The sequence below is a fragment of the Scomber japonicus genome, chromosome 13, assembly GCF_027409825.1.
Source record: "Scomber japonicus isolate fScoJap1 chromosome 13, fScoJap1.pri, whole genome shotgun sequence".
Taxonomy (NCBI): Eukaryota; Metazoa; Chordata; class Actinopteri; order Scombriformes; family Scombridae; genus Scomber; species Scomber japonicus.
The window spans coordinates 24,014,184-24,035,865 of NC_070590.1; the positions used below are offsets into that span (position 1 = coordinate 24,014,184).

A 21,682-nucleotide genomic window follows, 5' to 3' on the forward strand; every position below is an offset into this window, starting at 1 on the left:
GTACTGCAGTAAGACGTGAAAATGAACAAGTCGGAGATGTTCGGCTTCTCTCTGGAGACAGATGACAGGACGGAGGATGAGAAATCACAGAATAAAGCGGCAAAGAAGGACAGCCTGGTCTCTGCTTTGGGTTTGGGGCATGAGTCACCCAAAGCTCCCATGGACACCGACTACCAGGAGGAAATGGAGGAGACCAAGCCTAAAATCAGATTTAATCTCAATTTTGACAAGTGAGCCTCTCCATGAAGCAATAATATGATCTCTGCCTTTTTAATGCCTTTTTAATGCCTTTTTTATTAGATCATGGGTGCTGTGCATTATCAAGCCTCACAGTGGTGATTGTTGCAGAGCGTGAAGCTGCTTGACCTTTTGACCTGCACAAATCTTTTGTAACCCAGTTGCCTATACAATATGTTTACTTTACAGAAAAATTCAAGGAGAGCAGAATGATGGGAAGAGAGACAGTAAGACATTTAACATCGATAGGTTGTTTGAAGCAGTGGCCAGTGGGGATGTCAGAAACCTGGTTGGCCTGCATGATTATCTACGAAGAAGCATGAAGAAACTTTCTGATTCCTTGTGTGAGTGTGAATTGTCCCACGATGCAACAGCTGCACCCAATACTAAACTGTCTAACCTGCCTGGTAATTTTCTAAATGTGTGGTTACACCTGCAGACCAGTCCTATGGTAAGACTGCCTTGATGAAGGCTTTGCTGCACCTCAGAGACGGCAAGAACGAGACAGTGGAATATTTAATCGACATCTCAGAGAAGATGGGTGATATTAAAGAGTTTGTGAATGCAGCTTACACAAATGGCTACTACAAAGGTGAAGCTTTTCTGAGAATCTTTGAGCTTGAGTTTGACTTAATCTTCTCTTGTCTGATCCCATTCTCTCTGTGTGCATCTTTGCCATTCTCCGTCTAAAGCAGAAACGCTGTGACAAAACACTTTAAAACTATTTTTTCCATCACTTTCTTTGTTTTTTCTTAAGACACAAAAGAGTAATTGCAGTAAGGACATATAAATAAATGTGATTTGTTCTCTAACATGAACTGATGTGTGGCTCTGACAGGCCAGACTGCTCTCCACATAGCCATCGAGAGGAGGAGTCTTTCCTATGTCCAGCTCCTGGTCAGTAAAGGAGCAGATGTCCATGCCAAAGCATGCGGGAAATTCTTCCAGCCACATGACGGCACCTACTTCTACTTTGGTGAGTGGATGATGCTGCAGACAGGAGCGCCCTCCTCTGGATCCTCACACAAAGATCATCTATTGAGATCTATCGCTCAGTATGTGAGATGGTTTGGCAGCATCTCTGTTGCTAAACCATCATCGCTGGATTGTTTCAACGCAATGTTACATTATTAGTTAAAGTCAATTAAATACACTCCAGCCATAAAATATTACACTTGGTGACTGGGGACATTTTTGTATTGTTTTTAATCGTCAAAATTCATACTGCAGGTTGAGATTTGACATTTTTATCCTTAATCCTAAACTGAGATGCGCTTGATGTTGTCATCATCAAGATTCTTCTTTCAGACTTTTAGAAATCTCCCTTTAGAGCAATTTAGGATGTTGTATAAACCTGTTTTCACAGGCTGAGTCCTACCAGTCATGACAAGTAAACAAAATCTTGTATAAAATCAGTATAGTGCCTCTTTTAAGGTATACATGATGTTGAGAAGGTAGTGCAACCACCAATTGTTGATATATCGATACATGTGGGCATGTCTGTCTTTGTGCAGTCCTGTACAAATAAGCAGGATTTCTGATTTATTTTTGTTCAGTTGTTAATTTAAACCAAGAATACCCACCAATCAGGAACATAGATTACATAATTATGTAGGTAACATGTATATATATGACTTGTAAACCTGCCTCTTGGAAAAGGCCCTGTAGACCAAGATATATACAATACAGGGATTGTTCATCAAGTGCTGCTAGTGGTCAAAAATCCATAAGGTACCTTAAATGTTTGGGTAAACCTTGTCAAATATTTTCTTAAACAAATCAGAGATAATATTATCTTTTGTTCAAAAAAAGGTCCCGCTGTTCATGTTTGTACTTTGATAAACTGACTGTTGATGCATGTCAAACATCTTGTCACCACAATAGTTTCTAATCAGTTCTGTTGTAAAAAATGTTGCCACTGAAGGGACCCCCTCCTTGTGTTGCTTCCAGGTGAGTTACCTCTGTCTCTGGCAGCCTGCACCAACCAGCCCGACATGGTGGACTTCCTGTTGAAGAACGATTACCAGCACGCTGACGCACAACTGACAGACTCTCAAGGCAACACGGTGCTGCACGCCCTGGTGATGGTAGCCGACAACACCAAGGAGAACACAGAATTCATCACCAGCATGTACGATCGCATCCTCAAGACCACCGCCCAACTGTATCCAAACATGAGGCTGGAGGACATTGAGAACAAGAATGGTCTGACACCTCTCAAGATGGCTGCCAAGACTGGCAAGAGCGGGGTAAAACCTTACAACTTGATATGAGGAGATCCAGATGGTTGAATAGAAATAGCAGGGACACAAATGTACTACAGAACCCCTGGCCCCACTGATGATTCAAATGGTTGTGTTGTGTTCAGCCCTCCGAGTTTTTGGATTCAGATTTTGAGATGCACGTCAGGATTGAAAAAGAAATAACAGTCCAGGGACATAAATATAAGACATAAATATCTTATTTTCTTGTGGCAAAATGACTAAGCCAATGAACTGAAACTCATGTCATAAAAGTGTAGATTCTTATACTAGTAGATTACTGGTATTCATTTTGCTGTGGTGTAACATCTGAATGAACCTCCACAGAATTCCGTTGTTTTGGTTTTTCTTTTATTTGTCTGCAGCTTTTTTCGCACATCCTTCAACGGGAGTTCCATGAGAGTCACACCAAACATTTGTCCCGTAAATTCACTGAGTGGGTCTACGGGCCGGTCCACTGCTCCTTGTATGACCTTGCCTCTGTGGACTCGTACGAGAAAAACTCAGTCATGGAGATCCTGGTCTACGGCAGTGACATTCCTGTGAGTCGTGGTTTTACAAGCCCTGTCAGATGAGCTGGTGTTGTTTTTGCACACTCAAACATCTGTATCCTCTTGTCTCCTCTCAGAACCGTCACGAGATGCTGCAGATGGAGCCTCTGGGTCGACTGCTGGAGGAGAAATGGAAGATGTTTGCAGGTCAAATGTTTTTCTTCAACTTCCTGGTCTACCTCGCGTACCTGATCATGTTCACTGTGGTGGCCTATAACAAAGGAGGAAAGGTGAAGAGAAATTGTGTGATTGATCAGTTTGGCGATCCCAAACAGACTTGTGCAAATGTTGCTGATGTTTGTTCTTTACCTTGCAGCCACCATTTCCCATCAAGCATGACAAGACTGGCTACCTGTATTTTGCGGGCCAGCTACTGACACTGCTGGCAAACTGCTTTTTCTTTGTGATGGGGGTATGTTGGTGCTCTTGGGCTTTAATTTAATATCACCATCTTGTGAAAGTTGTATGTTGTATGTTATGTTGCAATGATATGACTGATCAAAAACTGAAATCTTACTTAAATCCCCAGATAATAGACATGAAGAGGAAACGGCCAAAGCTGCAAACGTTGCTGATTGATGGATATTATGAGATTCTTTTGTAAGTAGTAATGTTTATATGTGTTTTTCACCAAAGTGCATTGTGTGCACTCTTGAGGTCGAACAAACATTTTGAAGGCTTTCCCTTCTGCATTTGCAAAGCTGATTTTTTGAATATATGAAATTGTGTAATGTTAACATTCATGTTTGCTCACTATCAGTTTCCCTTTCTCACACAAAAGAGGAGGTGCAAATGTATATCACATCGCCCACATGTATGTCCATAGAAAAATGAAAGGTAAAAACATTGTTCCATGGCGGTCAAAAACTCCACAGGGTTCCTTAAAATGCTTTCTATTTTAACATCACTGTACAAAGTGCGCGTACATTAAGGAGCAATTTAACACCAAGCTGAAAAACTGGTTTAAATCTTCGAGTCTCTTATCTGGATGTGATCAAAAATGTACACCCAGCAATGATGTCAAGGTGTACTGACACACCCTCGAGTACACTTTTACATCATTTCATATCACCAATAAGATTTTTTTTCAGAAGACAGGTTGGAGCTTTAATGCAGCTGTTTGTGACCTCTTTTTCAAATGAGTTTTCACACTATTCACACAGAACAACAAACATTAATTCAAGACATGAATCCAATTAGCGACATGTAAATGCAAGATAAGAAGAAAATATATTTAAATGAGAAGACACCAAAAACAGAAAAAGACATGACACCTAAACACACCTCTCTCGCCACTTTGCAATTCATAGAAACTTAACACTTCATTAACAGTCACAGTCTGTCTCTTGTTTTACATTTTACACATAGGAAACTAAATTGATTTAAATATAGAATTGAACTAAATCAGCAGCTGTTGCCTCATGTGTAGATGCAATTAAGATTTCTATAACTAAAGAATTGTAAACCTCAAAAGCATCAATTTGTATATTGGTGACCTTGACGTCAAATATAATTAACATTTTCTCACTCAGAAATCATGGATATATACTATATGTGCAAATAGATTTTAGATTACAAAGTCAACATATTGGACTGTGAATCATCTTTAATTGAGAGTGACTATGATTCATTATACTGTTATAAACTCTTTTCACAGCAGACATTTTGAAATTCACAGCTGTACATAACATTAAGGATGGCTTCATTCCATTGTCAGTGAATGAGCGAGCACAATACCAGAGTGCTGGAACTAGCTCATTTAAATGCAATGCAGCTCCCATTAATGTTATTAATTCCACCTGTGCTTTTCCTGCTTTGACAAATGTTGGCCATTAAAAGGATATACAGTTGGTGATTGTGACTGTACAAAGTTAAAGTAATATTGCACCACTTTTACACTTTTCCAATTAATAGTCTGAGCATACTATAATAAATCTATATGGTGTTGTTTTATGATACTCACACTGATTCACCAAGAGTTCAACCTTCCACATTTATACTGCGATCAATGGGAACACACGGGTGATCTACATTTCACTAATTGCATGACTTCTTACACTGATTGGCTGCACCTTTGATGATTTAGGTGTGATAAAACTCATGCAAACATGCATTAGAGATAGAGATCTGTTTTCCCTTTGACAATGAAGTATCTTCATCATTTTTCTTCAACTTCTCTTTCATAACATGTCATTTCATTTTCTTATCATACACATACAGCACAATACAATATCACACAACCCTCACTGTAGCCTCATGTTTTACAGTACAGATTTGTATTTATTTCAACATGTAAACCTGAGCAGGATCACAGTGGTGTCTCTGCTGTTTTAAGTTTTGTGCAGTCAGTCCTCTTCCTGATCTCCACCACGCTGTATCTGAGTGGACAGCAGGAGTACCTCGGCTTCCTGGTGCTGTGTCTCGCTCTCAGCTGGGTGAACCTGCTCTACTTCTCCAGGGGCAACAGACACATGGGCATCTATAGTGTCATGATACAAAAGGTATGTGCACATAGGTTGTGTAGCACCACAGTGAACATCACAATTATCAGTCTGATCCATGAGGCTCATTGTCTGTCTCTCTTCTTCTTTGCAGATGATCCTTAGTGATATCCTGCGCTTTATTTTTGTCTACATGGTTTTCCTCTTTGGATTTTCAGCAGGTATTTTATTCTCTCCTCTGTAAATTAAAAAAAAATCAAAATGTCATCTGATACTCTCACAAAAGGCTTTCTGACATAGAAATATAACTTACCAAGTTTTTTAATCATTTAAATGGTACCATCCCACATTTTTAAGATATATCGCCTTCCAAAACAAATAAGGGACATTTTGAGATATGAATGTGTTATAACACTGTTGTCAATATGCCATGAATGAAGGATGTACTGTATGTAATCTGCTTCTTCATGTCTCCTGTCACAGCGGTGGTCACTCTGCTCACCTGCCCTTCACAGATCAGCAGATCACAGCAGGGACGCTTCATCCTTCCTGTTGGCCCTGATGAGCAGTGTGTATCAGGCAATTTCAGAACCATCTCCAATACCACACTGCAGCTCTTCAAGTTCACTATCGGCATGGGAGACATGGAGTTCACAGATGAGTACCAGTACATTGAGGTTTTCTACATCCTACTCATCTTCTACATCATACTCACCTACATCCTGCTGCTCAACATGCTCATCGCCCTCATGAACCAAACCGTGGAAAAGATCACCAACGAGAGTACCGGCATCTGGAAGCTGCAGGTGAGGTGACCATGGGGGCCCTGTGGTCAAGTGTCTGTTCAAGGTAGCTGTGTGATGTGGTAGTGTGATTTCCACTTGTGTGTGTTTTCAGAGGGCCATCACTATCCTGGACATAGAGAAAAGGCTGTCTGGCTGTTTGAGGAGGAGGCTTCGCTGTGGGGTGGAGAAAAACCTGAGCACTGCTGCTGGAGGAGGCTGTCGCCGCTGCTTCAGGTTTGCTTCTGCTTCTTTAGTTCAAATTTTGATGCAGTTGATGAAAGTAATGACAACATGATAATGGTCATCAGTGACTGATGTGTTTGGAAAGGCCCCATCAACAGGTGCAAGTGAATATCCTGGATTTCATAGAAGTATTTTGTCATAATAGTATTCATTTTCATAATGTCCTTGCCTCATTACAGATCATGATCCAAATACCCATATCTGTGTAAAATGGGTTTGTTGTAATTTGACAATATGCAAAATAGTTTGATAATATATGCAGTACTATTAACTGCATTTAAGCTCTATAAAGGGCATTGCCAGTCTGTTTTCCCACCACTTTGGTCCAGACTGAAATATCTCAACAAATATGGGATGGATTGTCATGAATTGTCGTTCATGGTGTCCAAAGGATCTAGTCTACTGACTTTGGTGATCCCCTGATTTTTCATTTAGTGCCACCAGCAGATCAACATTACGGAAGCGCATTGCATTCACTGGATAAAAATTTTTTTAGACACCTTATCTCGTAATTACGAGAAAAGATCTCGTAATTACGAGATAAGAAAAAGGTGCCATATTAGGTGTTACACTGTACAGTGGGGGTCGACTGATTATCACCCAAATTGATGATAGATTAATTAATTGATTGTTTTTATCAGTCGGTTGCTTTTATAAAAAGTGAAATCTGGACAGATAAAACAAAGATTACCTGTATAGAGTAAAAATAATCATGAATAAATAACATTATATTCTGCCTTTGTGTTTTCACAGCTATTGAAATGCATCCAAATGCTGCTTGTTTTCCTACTGTCACTCATCTTTGTGTTTGCACACTCCTCTCTCTCTGCTCCTCTCTCCCGAGGAGCAGAGAGAGAGAGGAGAGAAAAGATCTCGTAATTACGAGATAAGGTGTGTGCAATGCGCTTCCGTACAACATGCTATTTATCCTGTGAAATATCTCAACATCTACTGGATAGACTGGCAAAAATGTATTAATGTCTCTGTTGACTTTTGTGTTCCTCTAATGATTTTTCCTCTTGTGCCACCATGTGGTTGACTGTATGTTTTGGGTGTTTAGTTTTTTTTTTTGTTTTTGTTTTTTTAAAGTACTTTTACAATTGTTAGATGGATATTGAAATAAAATGTAATACATTCATACATCTCAGGGTGAATTATAAAAACACTGGTGATTCCTTAAAGTTTTTCTTTGACAATATAATTTGATTTTGTTTATCATCAGTCATGCAAAACTAATTTTGTGTGTGGTCAGAAAATGTTAGCATGCTAAAATACTGAACAAAGATGGTGAACACTGTAAACATACCTGCTAAACATGAACATTTTAGGATTGTCATTGTGAGCATGTTAGCATGCTAAGAGCTAACATTTAGCTCAGAACACTGTTGTTCCTATAAACACAATCTCAAAGAGCGGTGATAATATTCTATAATATAATATGATAGAGGTACTTTAAAACCATTATTATTACAGTTGATATAATGCTCTTAAGCTTTAATAAATGTGTGTTTATCAAATTTCCACAACTGGTGAACAGTAAACATGGGGCAGGGGAGTATTCAGGCCTAGAAGTACTGGTTGTTTCTGGGGCTGTCAATAAACTGCAGTAAAGCTGCCATAGGTGATCAGCAACGTGCACCACCTGCTACGTATTAAAAGGCGAAAAGGTGCAAGACACAAGACACTAATAGGAGGATTCATGGAGGGAGGGGGGCTAAGTAGGTTAATCCAGCCGTGGCTAAGGCCTGTAGAAGTGAGTAGGTTTACTGTGTTTATGATGATTGAACATTCCCATTAGTCATTAGTCACATCTTATGACTAGCTACACGTTTCATTGGTCAGGAATAGTCCTGTTGTGTGTCCAGTTGTGCTGGATAAGACAGTAAAAATGGATGTGTGTCCTCAGATGCTTGACTTAGTAGGTTTATGTCAGGTTTTGCTGATAATAGTAAGAACACTGTGAAGAGTATAAGACTGAAGTTGACATTAAAGCACCTTTTTTGTTGATAGGATCAGTTTTTGGATTTGGTTGTGAGAGATGATCTGCTATGTTACAAAGTCTAATCTCTACATGTTTTTTTTTTTTAAACCAAGGAGTAAAAATTCATAGCACTGAAATGTTTTAGTCACTACAGTCCTTTGAGCTGAGGCTTCAGCATGTAAGATTCAACAAAAGATTGCAGCTGTGTGAGCAGGATTGGTTGATGCACAGTACACTGTGTTCTTCACTAATTTGCCTTCTCTGACAGCTGATTGATGCCTCACACAGCAGACAGTAATTGGAGCATGTGTCCTCTTGTCGTCTCAGAGTGGAGGAAGTCAACTGGAACAAATGGAACATCAACCTGGGCAAAATCAATGAGGATCCTGGGTGCTGGGATGGTGTCCGACAGCCCTCCTCAGACACCTCGCCACAAAGAATAAACAGAGGTGTGGAAACATTCATGCAGACTAAGAAGTGTTTAGATTGGAAAATGCCTTTTAAAGCATTTCTCTGACAGGAAAGTCATTCATGTCTATTAACATTTCCTCCTTTTTCCACAGGGAGGAGCTGGAGAGGCTTGTTCGAGGGCAGTCGGCGACGGCGGACATTCAAGTCCACAGAGATGAGTCCTCTGAGCACCACGCCAGTTTAAAGAGATTCACAACAGAAAGCTTCACTCTGGCTGCTCAACTTGACTGATCTGAGCAACAAGGCATTCAACCTAAAGACTGTTCAGTTTCAGTTCGTCAAAAACTGACGATCTGACTGCCAACTGTTACTTTGACTGATTTGATTTTCTTTTTCTTTTTTTAAGTCTTTGAGGTAATATCTCACTGACATGATGAACAGCATGTTGTATTTGTTCCTTTGACTTAATGGTGTATAAATGTGTAATCTGTCAATGCTGCATACAGCAACAGGTGCTGCTTAAATGTCAGGAGAATAATGGATTTGAAATACGTCAAACATTTAATCCAGGAGCTCCTGTAAACGCCTTTTCTGTCACCAGCTGAACAGGATGCGCATCCTCTACACAAAGGCCACAAACCTGCTGGCACCTCTGGCAGTGCTTAAAAATCCTTCATGGAGTAATACTGATCATGAAGGTGCTGATCCTGCCCTCCTGCTGTGTGCCCTTTATACAAGACCCATTTTCATCACAGCCAGACAAGCTAAATCTACTGCAGCCAGATAGTCCTGCGGATTTCACAGCTTGCTTTGTCTACTCCACTTCCTGTTTCTATTTGGCAGAGGCTGGCCTGGATAAATGGCATGAAAGCACAGCAATTGGTGCAACAACCACCACCTTCAGCACCAGCTGTTGCAGTTACAAATCATGTGGTTGAGACGGGGCCTATTGAACTGTGCAGCCACTCGTGAGACTGATTGTGCATGAAACAAATGAACAGTCACATACCTGAAGCAACTGTCACACAGCATGACAACATTTGAGTTATTGTATCCCTGTAAAACTGAAGTGAGCAGACAGCTGCAGATAATCCAGACGACAGTTCAGACTCATTTCAAAGCATAAATTAGAACTTTATTTTATTATTACAATATTACAAAAAGAGTAGCACAACTCTCACGCTCTTGCCTTTAATCTGTCGTACAGAATGACATAAAAGAAAGGCTTGTGGACCTTCTTCCATTTCACAGCAATAGTACAAGAAACAAAAGAAGAAAATAAAATTTAAATAACAAGCAAATCAAGTATTATAAATAGTCACAACTGCAAACTGAAGCTTTGAAACTTGGAAAAAAAATGTTACAGCTCAGTAACTACACATTGCTAAAATATATAATTACAAAATATTACTCCTTTCTTGCTTTCCATAAAGAATCTCTAAGGAATTGCTCTTGTCTATTCAACAGAATTTTATTAAAATAAAAAGACCAGAAAAACAAAAGAAATCAAAAAGAATTGCTGTTTCTGCGTATCCTTACCATCTTCTTTCTCCTTATTATTTGGGGTTTTCATTAAAACCATGCTCGTTTTCAAAGGAAAGTCCAAGGACCAAACACTTAAGGCTTTTTAAGGGCTGTTAGGGGGGGTTAGGTGAACAAAACATGGGCGTCATTGTGTTTATACACGCACGCACGCACACACACTCACTCATCCAACCCTTAACTCTACCCACATGAGCACTCAACATTCACGCACAATCATTAAACTTTAAAGTTACAGTAGTCTAGTAGGTAAGCCAGTGTACAATAAAATAAACAATGCATTTGCTGTTTCACTTTAAACTTAAGTCGGTTTTTGTTTACCTCCGAGTGATCTTGCAAGTGATCAATTTGGTCTTTTTGAACAGACTTCACATCAGAATCAGTAGCAACTACACGTAACTTAATTCACTTAAGTTACTGCCGTCTGAATCAAAACTCTGGTTAGATTCTACATGACACTAATAACACTATTATTTCTTCTACTCCAGAGTTTTGTCCTCATAACTAACCTAACCCCTTCAAAACAAATAATCTCAACATTCAAGTAATACATTTTTCATGGTTACATTAAAGAAAAAAAAAAAAAAAAACAATCTGAAAAGGAAACAAAATAAAATGGCACATCTTCATAACAGTGTGTCCTAGTTAACCTGACTTTGGCCATTTTAATGTATAAGAGTTTCATCTTTCAGGACTTTTCTGCACTAAACTTTTCACAATCTTGTTGCCAAACCTTCCCGGCATTGGCAAGAAAAAAAGAAAAAAAGAAAAAAAAGCGACGTTTTTTAACACCTGAATTCATTGCAGCATTTTAAGCAGAACAGAGCATCACCTTATTAACATATTTGCTCCCTGCTGGATCCTTACTATGTACAAACAACCTGATTACATGCATCCTTAAGTGACAGAGAGGAATCAAGCTTGAAGAGTCGTACTATACAAATAAATAATTACATTTAAAAAGAATAAAACCTCTGTGTACATGTGCATACTGCAAGATTTTTTCCAGCTGTACTTTGTAGTCCAGTGTCTGATGGCTTCACACTGAAACAAAATCATTACGCTCTCTTCTGTCCTCAAGAAGAAAATGGTTATGATTGTGTTTAATCTTGAAGTTACTGTGAGGTTTGAGCTTAAACGCCAAAATGAAAATGTTTAATAGAACTAGTCGGAGCCGAAGTTTCCTGACATGATCCTGTTAAAAAAACATCCATTGATAGACGAGAGATCTATCTGTTATCCTTCTTTCTTACATGCATAAGAAAACTTTACAGACAGGTGTGAAGTAGAAATAACACAGGATCTGTGGAGATCCAGGCACACTGATAGACAAGTATGATAGAGGAAGAAGCAGGGAATGACACAGTACAGACGTGTACACACACACGTGAAAAAGTTCCCTAAAGTGCCACATAAACGCACTCGTTAACAAAAGAAAAGTAGCAATTGATCACTTGCAAGATTTATTTAAAAAAAAAAAAAAAACCCAAAAAAACTACTGTTCTTCATTAAATATATTAATTTGCCCTCTTTAAGATTAGCGGTCATTTGTTTAAGTTATCAATTTAGTTTTATTCATGTGTTTCCTTTCTTAAGACTAAACAAAGGGGTTTTGATAAATGTTGTGGAGACAAGGCCATAGCTTATCTGTACCCTGGGTGCTGGATGAGAGCGGTTCTGCCATCCCCGACCTCCGGACCTACCCTGCTCAGAGGAGGCCTGTGCATCTTGCCCATCAACCCTAGATTCTGATCGCGGAAGTAGGGCGTCTGGAAGTCCCCACCCAAGTAATCTGCTGTTTGCATCAGATTAGTCTGGGCGGAGGAGGAGGTGGAGGAGCTCGTTCCTAGCCTGTAATGGGGTGCCCCAGGGGGCCCACAGTCTAGTGTGGTGGTGCACCCCCCTGGACCGGCACCATGGAATGGCATGGCTACGTCCTGAGACCCGGAGCTGTCACTGTTGGGGGTGGGTAGGATGCTGCTGTTCCAAATATGGGACTGAAAGTAGTGACCATTAGTGTAGTGGGCCATGGGACCGGGCATGCCGTTGTTGACGGGGGGAGAAGGGGTGGGCCTCTCTACGGGAGGTTTCAGTGTGTAAGGCTGACCCACACACACCTCTGCAGGGTAGCCCATGCCCTTAAAATGGAAGGCGGGGTCCCTGGAAGGCTGCTTACAGAGGTGGGTCCCACCGTTCTGAATGTGGGGTATGTGGGTCAACTGGTGCTGATTCCAAGAGCGCATCTTCTGCTGCTGTGTGTTATGTTGTAGCTGTTGCTGCTGCGGATTCTGTTGTGGATGCAGGTGATGCTGGAGGTGGTGCTGCTGCTTGAGATCAGTGTGGTTGGAAGGCAAGTGGTTCATAATAGCCACGCTGTGTGGAGGATGAGCTCCCACTGGGGCAGTTGCTTTCTCTTGAGGGCCTATAATGCAGTTGGGTGGAGGGAACCCAGGTGTAGCAGGGTTGCTGTGCATGGATACCCTGGAACAGGCGCTGATAAGCAGGTTGCGACTGATGGGGCTGGGGTTGGCGATCTGGCCCTCACACATGGAGGTGGCTCCGGCACCTTGGGCCCGAGCTTGGCAGAACTGGTTGATCTGATGCACGATGGTGCTAAGGTCAGCCTGGCAGCCCTGGTGCAGCCCGGTGGCCATGGAGAGTGGAATGGTTGAGGTAGAGACGGTAACATTAGGCGGTGCGTCGCCATCGGGCAGCTTTCTGCTCCCCTGCAGGCCAGGTAGCGGCTGCTGCTGGAGGTGCTGCTGCTGAAGCATGACAGTAGGGGGCCCCTGTGGGTGACCAAGGGCTGGGTGCTGAGACAGAGTCTGGAGTCTGGATGGGCCCTGAGGGTGCTGGGCCATTGGGGGAGGGTGTCTGAGACTCTGGGTGTGACCCTGCTGCTGAGGGAGGGGCATCTGTAGAGTCTGAGGCGGGTCCTGCGGTTGAAGGGGTAAGCTCTGCTGGGGCCGGGGAAGGGTGGGCAGAGGTGGGTGGTGGTTTAAAGTGCTAGTTGAAGCCACTTGGTAAGGTCCGGTGAGAGGGTTCATGATGACTTCGGGGTGCAGGCGGGCCCGGCTGCCGGCAAAATCTTTGAGGATGCCTTTGACGGTGGGCACCTTGACTATGGCGAGGAGGCCTGTCTTGGCACTGGCCTGAGAGGAAGGGTAAGGGCTGTAGCGCTGGCCTGATGTATCCAGCCCGTTGACTGTACGGCGCACGTGGTTTCGCTGGGGGACCTTGACACTGTTGGGGAAGATCTTGATGGTGAGGGGGTTGTTGGCAACCTTCTTAGCATAAGCATCCAATTCTGCAGGGGTTGGAAATGGAGCAGATCTCATCCTTTGTGTGGTGTCCCCTGGGGTGGAGGACAGGAGGTGAGACAGAGAAGAGGAGACAGAATTGGGGGGACGAACAGAAAGGGGAGAGAGAGACACATTGAGAGAGACTATTTAATTCAAGGTAGAAGTGTATAGAGCACAAAAGAGCACATCAGTTGTAATCTGAGCAGCTGAGAGGAACCTGATTTGGACAGCACTCTCATATTCCATACCTCACTGTTTTTCTCCAAAACCATCACAACCCCCATCTTAAAAAGGACAAAGGACACTTCCGATCTCATTCTCAGTGGAATTATTGTGGCGGCCACATTTCCTAGTCTAAAATCCAATTTTGTGGCGATGTTGGCTACTGTGAGGTCAGGAGCTTTTAGTGGCCCTAATTGACGTAGCATCTGGGCAAACAATAAGCATGCATCTGAAGGGGGGGCCGCGCTGCTCGCTACTGAATCACCAACTAAACAAAGAATGAGTGAGGCAGTGATGGTCCCCCGTGGCTGCTTTGGGGAGAAGGAAAGAAAGAGATAGACGCAGAGAGCAGAGCTCCATGACAGCAGACAAGTAATCAGACACAGCAGCAGTGTCTCTGATCTGCGGTAACACCTCCCAGGCCTCCGCTCGCAGACATTTGTTACACCTGCTAAGCACTGTGGCTAAATTTAACAACGCCGAAGTGACAATGTGAACACGATTATGTGTTTGTGTATGTGCGAGGGTGTGTTTCATTTATCAGCCTGGTTAAGATGTGCGACAAGATGATGCAGGTGTGGGCTAATGTTCGGCGTCTTGTTGTTTTTCGGTCTGGGTGGATGTGATTGTTTCATTCCACTTCTTTCAAATAGAGATTTATTTGGACGTTCTTTTAAAGATATTACAGGCTCTTCTATCCACTTCTCTCCATCTCTCTGCGCCGATCACCGCGGCCCCGCCAGTCTGACCTACTTACACTGCCCAGCTTTCGGACTGATGGACAAGAGTGTGCCTGATCTGCGGGAAGGATCACTAGTATCAGATTACTGAGCTACATTTAATTCACTCATTCACTATTTTTGAATGGGGGGTTTTTCAGTTAGAGTAAAATAGATGTTGTGTCATTGCAGCATACGGGCTACTTCTCACTGTTGAGTGAGCAGTAATTTCAAATGTCTGAATTGTTGGCAGAGGTCTGAGGTTTCATGCGGCCATGGCCGTTATGCTCAGCCTCACAGTAGGCAGACTGGGCTTGAGGGATGAGGCACAGAGCTGAAGTCTGAGTGCTGACACGGCTGCGCCAAGAGTTGTGCCAACTGGCTAATTAATTCCCGCTTTATTTGTGAACAGGAAACAATGGGCAGTGATGTGCGGGGCCGGTATAGGGCGGCACACAGGGGGCTGCTGTGAGTAAGTGTTCAGCCTGCTGATGGCAGCCTCATTAATGCAGGGGTCTGGGCCAAGGAGCTGGAGCTCGACACCCGCCATCACAGAGGCCTAATGTCTGTCGCTGAATAAATGCCAGGGTAAGCAAACACAGATAAATGAACACTTACACACAAGCACACAGACATGCTGAGGATGGACTTCACCTGTCAAACACAGGTAATGATTAATGACCTTGTTAGAAAATTATATTTTGTAAAGTGACACAGAAACGGTCTAAATATGAAGATTTTGAGTTTGATTGTAACAATTAACTCACCCACTTTTCACAGTATGAACAGGTTATATTTACTGTGCAATGCACACCATTCAAAGCAACAAAAGTACACTTTGATTGAATGCAACTTGTTTGCTATCAGCATTCATGATCTACTGTATTTACAGCTTATGACGCTCTGGCACAGCCTCCTTGGTCTGCAGCTGCTGTCAAAGTCTCATGTCAGTGTAGAGGTAGAAGTTTTTATCATTTCATGGGAATGTGCTCTTCTGGATGAAACCAGGATTGTAGACAGACCACAGTAACTTTAAATGTGACAGGTCATCATTCAGGGTTTTCTCTGTGCCTAGAGAGGCAAAGTAAAGTTTGTGGGGATATCAGGATACATACTGAGCAAATAATTAATATAAAAATGCAAGACTGATTGATCAAAACAGTCAAATTCAAAGAACATCGTCAAAGACCAACACATTTTAGTGTCTAATTGTGGTCCAACTGGAACAATTAAACGAATGAGGTCTTTAAATGATATGGAACAGTCCTTTGTTTGGCAGAAAATCCACAACTGTGGGAATTATAAATAATGAAATGTATCATTTAATGAATGAATTATATATTAAGTATTAAGACATTAGGATGAGATGTGTGTATAGTTCTATAGTGTTATTTCTGCTATGTTAAAATAGAGGGAATAGCTTTAACTTGCTTTTAAACTGAGAAATATAGCAAGTAGCTTGACAGTGAGTATGTAGCTATGTGCAGTGTTATTTCTTTGCCACTGGCACTTGTATAATGAGTTTTATACTTAAGTTGTTGGACTCAGGCAAGTAGCAAAGAAAGCAATGTCAATGTGTGGAAAATGACCAATCCATTAAATTGGAAAAGGGATTATACATTGTTAACAAAGCTCAGGCAGGCATTTTGTGAAAAAAAAGCAAGTCAGAAAGAAGAGTTTAATAGAAATGCTATAAAATATGTAATAAAAATCAGCCAAATACTGTTTAGAGTATTTATTCCCTAACAGAGGATAAAATCGACCTCCTGCTGTTTACATCTGTTTAACAGTTCTGCCGGCTGTTGATTATGTGTTCTAGTAAGCAAATGTAGCTTATTAGCATTTCAACCTTAACCTGAAACCTGGATTAGTTGAAGAGCTTAAAGTATCAAGGGAGGGTTAATGAGGATATGAGTGAAGTTTGTAGGCGGCTGCTGGTGGCTACGAGCATATCATCTCTCAGATCTCCAGCTAAGCACGTTCCCGGGGAGGGAACAGGGGAAAGAGGCCAGTCTGGCCATGTGTTAATTACCCCGCTGCTAGCTAGCTAGCTGGAACACAAGTGCACAGTCAGCAGGCACTAATTAGGGTTTCTTTTATTCAAACTACTGTTTTAATTGAACAAGGTTTAAGCAGCAGGGGGCAGGGGGGCTCACGCTGCTGTAAATTGCAATTTTCACACAAGAGCAGGAAATTGGGTCTGAAATTTCGGCGTCAAATTAGACATGTGAATTCGGTTGTCCACATGGAGCCACCTCCTTATATTTTTGTGGACTTAAATAGCAGCTGAAGAGAGCATCCCATGCTGATAGAATGAGACCTCTGAAAAATGAAAAATATACTAAGGAGAGGAAGAAAAGATAGTTGCTTTTGATCTCAGTGGGGACTGAGATGTGAAAATCAGCCAAGTGGTCCAGCTGTACACACTGTTTGTTCTGCCTATAAGAACTGAGGGGCAAGGGCCATTTCCTGGTACTTGAGTCATCCTGCCTGGGAGATGAGCTGTTTTCTCTCTGTGACCCACTGTGTCTCTCTCTCTCTCTCTCTCTCTCTCTCTCTCTCTCGGTCTCTCTCTGCGTACCTGATCTACTCCTCCGACAGCCTTTACATTTCGCAGCCATCATCTGTTAACAGTCAGTCCCAGATGATAAATAGAGCAGCTGCTCTGGCCTTGCCTCTGACAGCAACCTGCAAGCTCGTAACTTTAAATGGCTCCTCTATGCACAGATTCACCCGCAGGGGAGGAGAGGAGCCTGGAGATCTGGGGGCTCTTGGTTGTCAGTGTCCAAGGCTAGATTTGCCAGAATTGTGGTCTGCTGAGTAGCTGGAAGAACAGACTAACGGGAACACAAATGGGAACCAATTATGTAAACTCTAACCCAGCCATTTTTCTGTGTATATTGAATAAAGATTTCCAGTGACAACTAGTCTATATATTTCACCTAAAAGCAGTGAAGCACATCTCTCATGGAGTTAAGCTGTCAAATTATCTTCCATGCTGTGTAAACGATGGGGCTCCGGAGAGACAACGGGGCCCTGTACATGCGTGGACAGCCCACAGAGACGAGGCGTGTGTAAGTGTTGAGTATTGAGGCCTGGTTCTGGCTGTGTGTGGAGGTATTAGTTCTCTGTGCAACAGCCCAAAAACACCATGATTTCCAGAGACTGGACAGTAGGAAGTGAAGGCGGCAACCTGAGAGCGTACAGATTTTTTTTTGCTCGCTCTTTCTAGTGGCACGTTGATGAAAATGATTTAGTCTAAATGAAATGCAGCTCCACAGCTTTTTGATGTAACAGCGTGCCTGTTAATGATACTTTGAAGAGCAGATGAAAAGGAAAAGCATTATGAGAGAATGACGAGGAGGAGAGAGAAAGAGAGAGAGAGAGAGAGAGAGAGAGAGGGGAAAAAAAAGAAAGATTGAAATTACACTTCTAAGGCTGCGGCCGTGCTGTGTGAAACGCGCTCCGTCGGCCCAAAATGGATTACAGTTTTTTGGGCAGAAAAAAAACAAATTGAACTCCAGTTGCACCTCCTGCTCTGATGTGTCTTAGTGTGTCACATAAAGGAAGAGCAGAGAAACAGTCTGGCTGATGGCTGCACCATGTCACTCGCCCGCCTGAGTGAGGCAACAGACGCTGGCACTTAGCAGACTCCCTCACTCTCGCTGATCTCCTGGGGGTTGGCTGATTACTGTGATTCTGAAATTACAGTCTTGATGAGCTGGAGCATTTTACAACAAAAAAAAAAGAACTGCAGCAGAAATGGGTCAGGCTGGGGCTGAGTTTCCACTCAGAGAGAGAGAGAAAGAGGCAGGAGGAGGAAATGGACATATATACTTTTTTTATGATGGAATAAATAAAACTTATCAACTGCTGTACTGAATGTCTGGCAAGCGATTGATTTCTTTTTGGGTATATCTAAAATGCGCCACAGTTATAGCTCTATTATGATTAGAGACAAAGGGGAAAAAAGGGAATATGCAAGTATGTCTATGCAGAGGCAATCATCCATCAATGTACATTTGAATGCATTTAAAAAGGGGATATATGGGCATTTGCACTTTTAAAAACATTGATATGTCAGTTTTATCGCTGCTCAGGCTCAATTAAAAGTCTTAGCTCAGCTCTAACTGGCAATTGCTAACTTCAACTCTCAAAGAATCCAAGTTGTAAAAATTCATACACTTTTAAATTGAACTGGGCCAGCTCCCGACTAGTTTGCAGTTTAACCGGGGCAAGCCAGATTGCATCTTCTAGATTCACTCGCATTACGAGATCATCGGGGCAAAACCACTCAGCCGCAATCTGTCTGCGAGTCTGACAGTAACTGACTCTCCCCTGATGGTGAAAAGTACGGTCAGATTGAACACATGAATCTGATGACAGCGTGGTGGAGTGGTGTGGTGGTGTGTGTGTGTGGTGTGTGAGCGCAGCTTTTTTGGAACCACATGGCCCTGCAATCTCGTGGCTGACAGATCTTCAGGGGCGGTGAGGGAGGGAGCCAATTCGCTGTTCAGCAAATTAATGGTGCAGTTCATCCTAATTTCCCTTGAAGACAGATCTATCAGCCCGGAGCATGAAAATACTCTCATTTTGGTTTTTAACGCGGAGCTGCAGAAGAGAACCAGGCCGAGGGTTTGGCATGGGCATCTGACGTGGGGTAGGCATCGGGATTGTAACAGCTTGGTTTGTTGTGTGGGATGGTGGTGGTTAATTGTGTGTGTGTGTGTGTGTGTGTGTGTGTGTGTGTCTGTGTGTGTGTGTGGAGAGCTCAGCACTTACATTTCTGAAGTCCAGTGTTCATCTGCGTGTGGGGGAGAAGCTGGAGGGGGAGGTCACCTGGCCCTGGCAGACAGGCCAGCATTTCACACAGACACTAATGCAGCATGGGACACACACTTCTCCTCACACTGCAGAGAGAGAGAGAGAGAGAGAGAGAGAGAGAGAGAGGTGGGGGTCAGCAGTCAGACATAACTCGGAGGCAGCACATGGCGCATGGCGATACAGAGGCTGGGCCCGGACTAATAGAACTCTGTGGCTGATCCCCGGAGGCGCAGGACTGAGGGAGACATAGTTACCTTTCAATTAGAAACTGATTCACACCTGGAGCATCAGGTAAGGTGACATTTGATGCCAATAACAACTTCAATTAAACATCAAACAGCTGAAGTAAAACGGGCAGACTGGGCCCGAGGGGCTGGCGGCTTAAAAAAAATAAAAAAATAAAAAAAACTCGACTCAGTCCCTCCTCCTCCTCGCCCTGCATGTTAGTCAGCTAGTTGGAGCCCGCTACCTGCACGCTTTACCTCTCCGCCTCCACCGGACCACAGCGAAGGAAATTAATGACTCCTGTACACTCGGAAAAGAACACACTCGAGAGGCCTGCTGCTGACACGTTAGCGAGTCTCTGATCGATACTGCGGTCCTCCAGACCTTAAAAGAGGCCTTTATTTTGGGGACATTAAACAATGGAGCCCGCTCAGGGTGCAGTGAAAAGAAATGAATAAACGGGGCTACAGCTCCAATAAATGCCTGCCACTTTGTGCAATAACCCTGATGTAATAGAGAGGGAGAAAACATTAGCCATGCTCCACTTGGCTTACTGCTGTATTCAAAACACCACAGATGCTTGCTTAATCAGCAATGAAGAACAGTCAGGGAGCAAATTAAGTCTACAGAGTCCGTGCCCTCCCCTTTTGCTGCGTGGCATCAGAAGAGGGTGGCAAAGTGTGCGCAGACAAACAGCGTCTATGAGAGAGGCAATTACCCACAAAACAACCTTGGCATGCCTGTCTGCCGCAGGGTGATGGCTTAAAAGTGTCTTTCCCCCCTGCAGGGAGAAGAGACAAGTGGAGGAACGAGTGACAAAGCGAGAGAGAAAGGTGGAAAGAGAGAAAGACGGGTGGTGGGTTTAAGGGGATGGTGGGAGCAGGGGATGGGGTGGTGGGGCTGAACTTGCTTTAAAAAGCAGGAGCTCAAAAAGGTCAGGATGACAGCTCATTTAAATCCTCCCAGCGAGGAGGAGAAAAAACAAGCCTTAATGAAGCTGCCAGTTCTACACAGATACCTGAAAGCGTTGCACCTTGGGGTGCTGCAGGGGGCAGAGGCGGCAGGGGGATGATGGGAGGAAGGGAGGAAAGGGTAGAGAAGGGTGGGGGAAAGCTGGTGGGTGGCGGAGCTGCAGTCTTGATACAGATCTGAGGATATGGGAGGGGGGGCATTTTGCGCCACCGATGCTGCGTCACCCTTTCTGTTTGCCTGGCCTCACGCTCCTCTCATCCTCCCTCCTTTTCTCCCTGCTTTCTGATTTACAGCCTGGACCGCCATATGGCAGCAATCCCTGCCCCCGATTCAGCGTGTCACCATGCATTAACTTTAATTGGCCTGATATGTTATTCTTTTCCCTCGGCCTTGGAAGGATTTTAGGTACATAGCGCCTTGATGTCAGCGGGTGAGATTTCCAGCTCTCTCTCATTTATCAGGGTGCCAAGATTTCACACAAAGATAACAGCAATCTCTCTGACAACTAGCAGGTTCGGGGTGGAAGGAAAGTAAATATCAAATACAACAGTGTCTCTGCAAAGGGTTTCAAAACCAAAACAGTGGCAAGAGAGCAGATTGATTTGGGAAATAAAATACAAAAATACAAAAAAACACACACACACACACACACACACACAAGCATAAACTGTCAGTTCATTTGTTACAAGAACACACACATCAACACACTACAGGCATAAAAAACAGCCAACAGGCCATCAGCCCACCCTCCACCCCCCTTCCTGCCTTCCCCACAGCGCCCCTGAATGTCAAAAAACTGTGCGGCAGGGAGCGCGGCGGCAAAGGTCAGCCTATGGTAATGCCCCAGCTGACACTCTGCTTTACAGCACAGCACAGGGCGGGGAGGAGATGAAACCAGCAGACAGAAGCCTGACGTCTACCGACTCGCCTATCAGCAACCACTGCCACAGTGACTTCAAATATACA

General features: G+C 43.1%; 2 protein-coding genes across 2 annotated transcripts in view; one reads left to right on the plus strand and one right to left on the minus strand.

The window, feature by feature from the left end:
- Positions 1-10,194, plus strand: trpv1 (transient receptor potential cation channel, subfamily V, member 1). The gene is made up of 15 exons (XM_053331023.1): positions 1-230; positions 427-581; positions 677-829; positions 1,076-1,213; positions 2,188-2,486; positions 2,864-3,040; positions 3,127-3,279; positions 3,366-3,461; positions 3,579-3,649; positions 5,385-5,550; positions 5,645-5,711; positions 5,974-6,296; positions 6,388-6,509; positions 8,827-8,948; positions 9,063-10,194. The coding sequence occupies exons 1-15, from the start codon at positions 22-24 to the stop codon at positions 9,152-9,154; spliced, it is 2,343 nt and encodes a 780-aa protein (XP_053186998.1). The 5' UTR covers positions 1-21; the 3' UTR covers positions 9,155-10,194.
- The window catches only part of fam222ba (family with sequence similarity 222 member Ba), a 28,844-nt gene continuing 17,195 nt past the window's right edge, over positions 10,034-21,682 (minus strand). Inside the window, exons 2-3 of the mRNA XM_053331024.1 lie at positions 19,478-19,605; positions 10,034-13,807 (exon numbers count right to left, since the gene is read on the minus strand). Of these exons, the coding sequence (XP_053186999.1) occupies positions 12,096-13,807; positions 19,478-19,559 (1,794 nt within the window). The 5' untranslated portion in view covers positions 19,560-19,605 and the 3' untranslated portion in view covers positions 10,034-12,095. The remainder of the gene's footprint in view (positions 13,808-19,477; positions 19,606-21,682) is intronic.

Bases quoted from the DNA above. Each gene is read 5' to 3' on its own strand.
- trpv1 (XM_053331023.1), top strand. From the start codon at position 22: ATGAACAAGTCGGAGATGTTCGGCTTCTCTCTGGAGACAGATGACAGG. The intron at 5,712-5,973 runs GTATTTTATTCT...CTCCTGTCACAG, and splicing joins CCTCTTTGGATTTTCAGCAG to CGGTGGTCACTCTGCTCACC. The intron at 6,297-6,387 runs GTGAGGTGACCA...GTGTGTTTTCAG, and splicing joins CCGGCATCTGGAAGCTGCAG to AGGGCCATCACTATCCTGGA.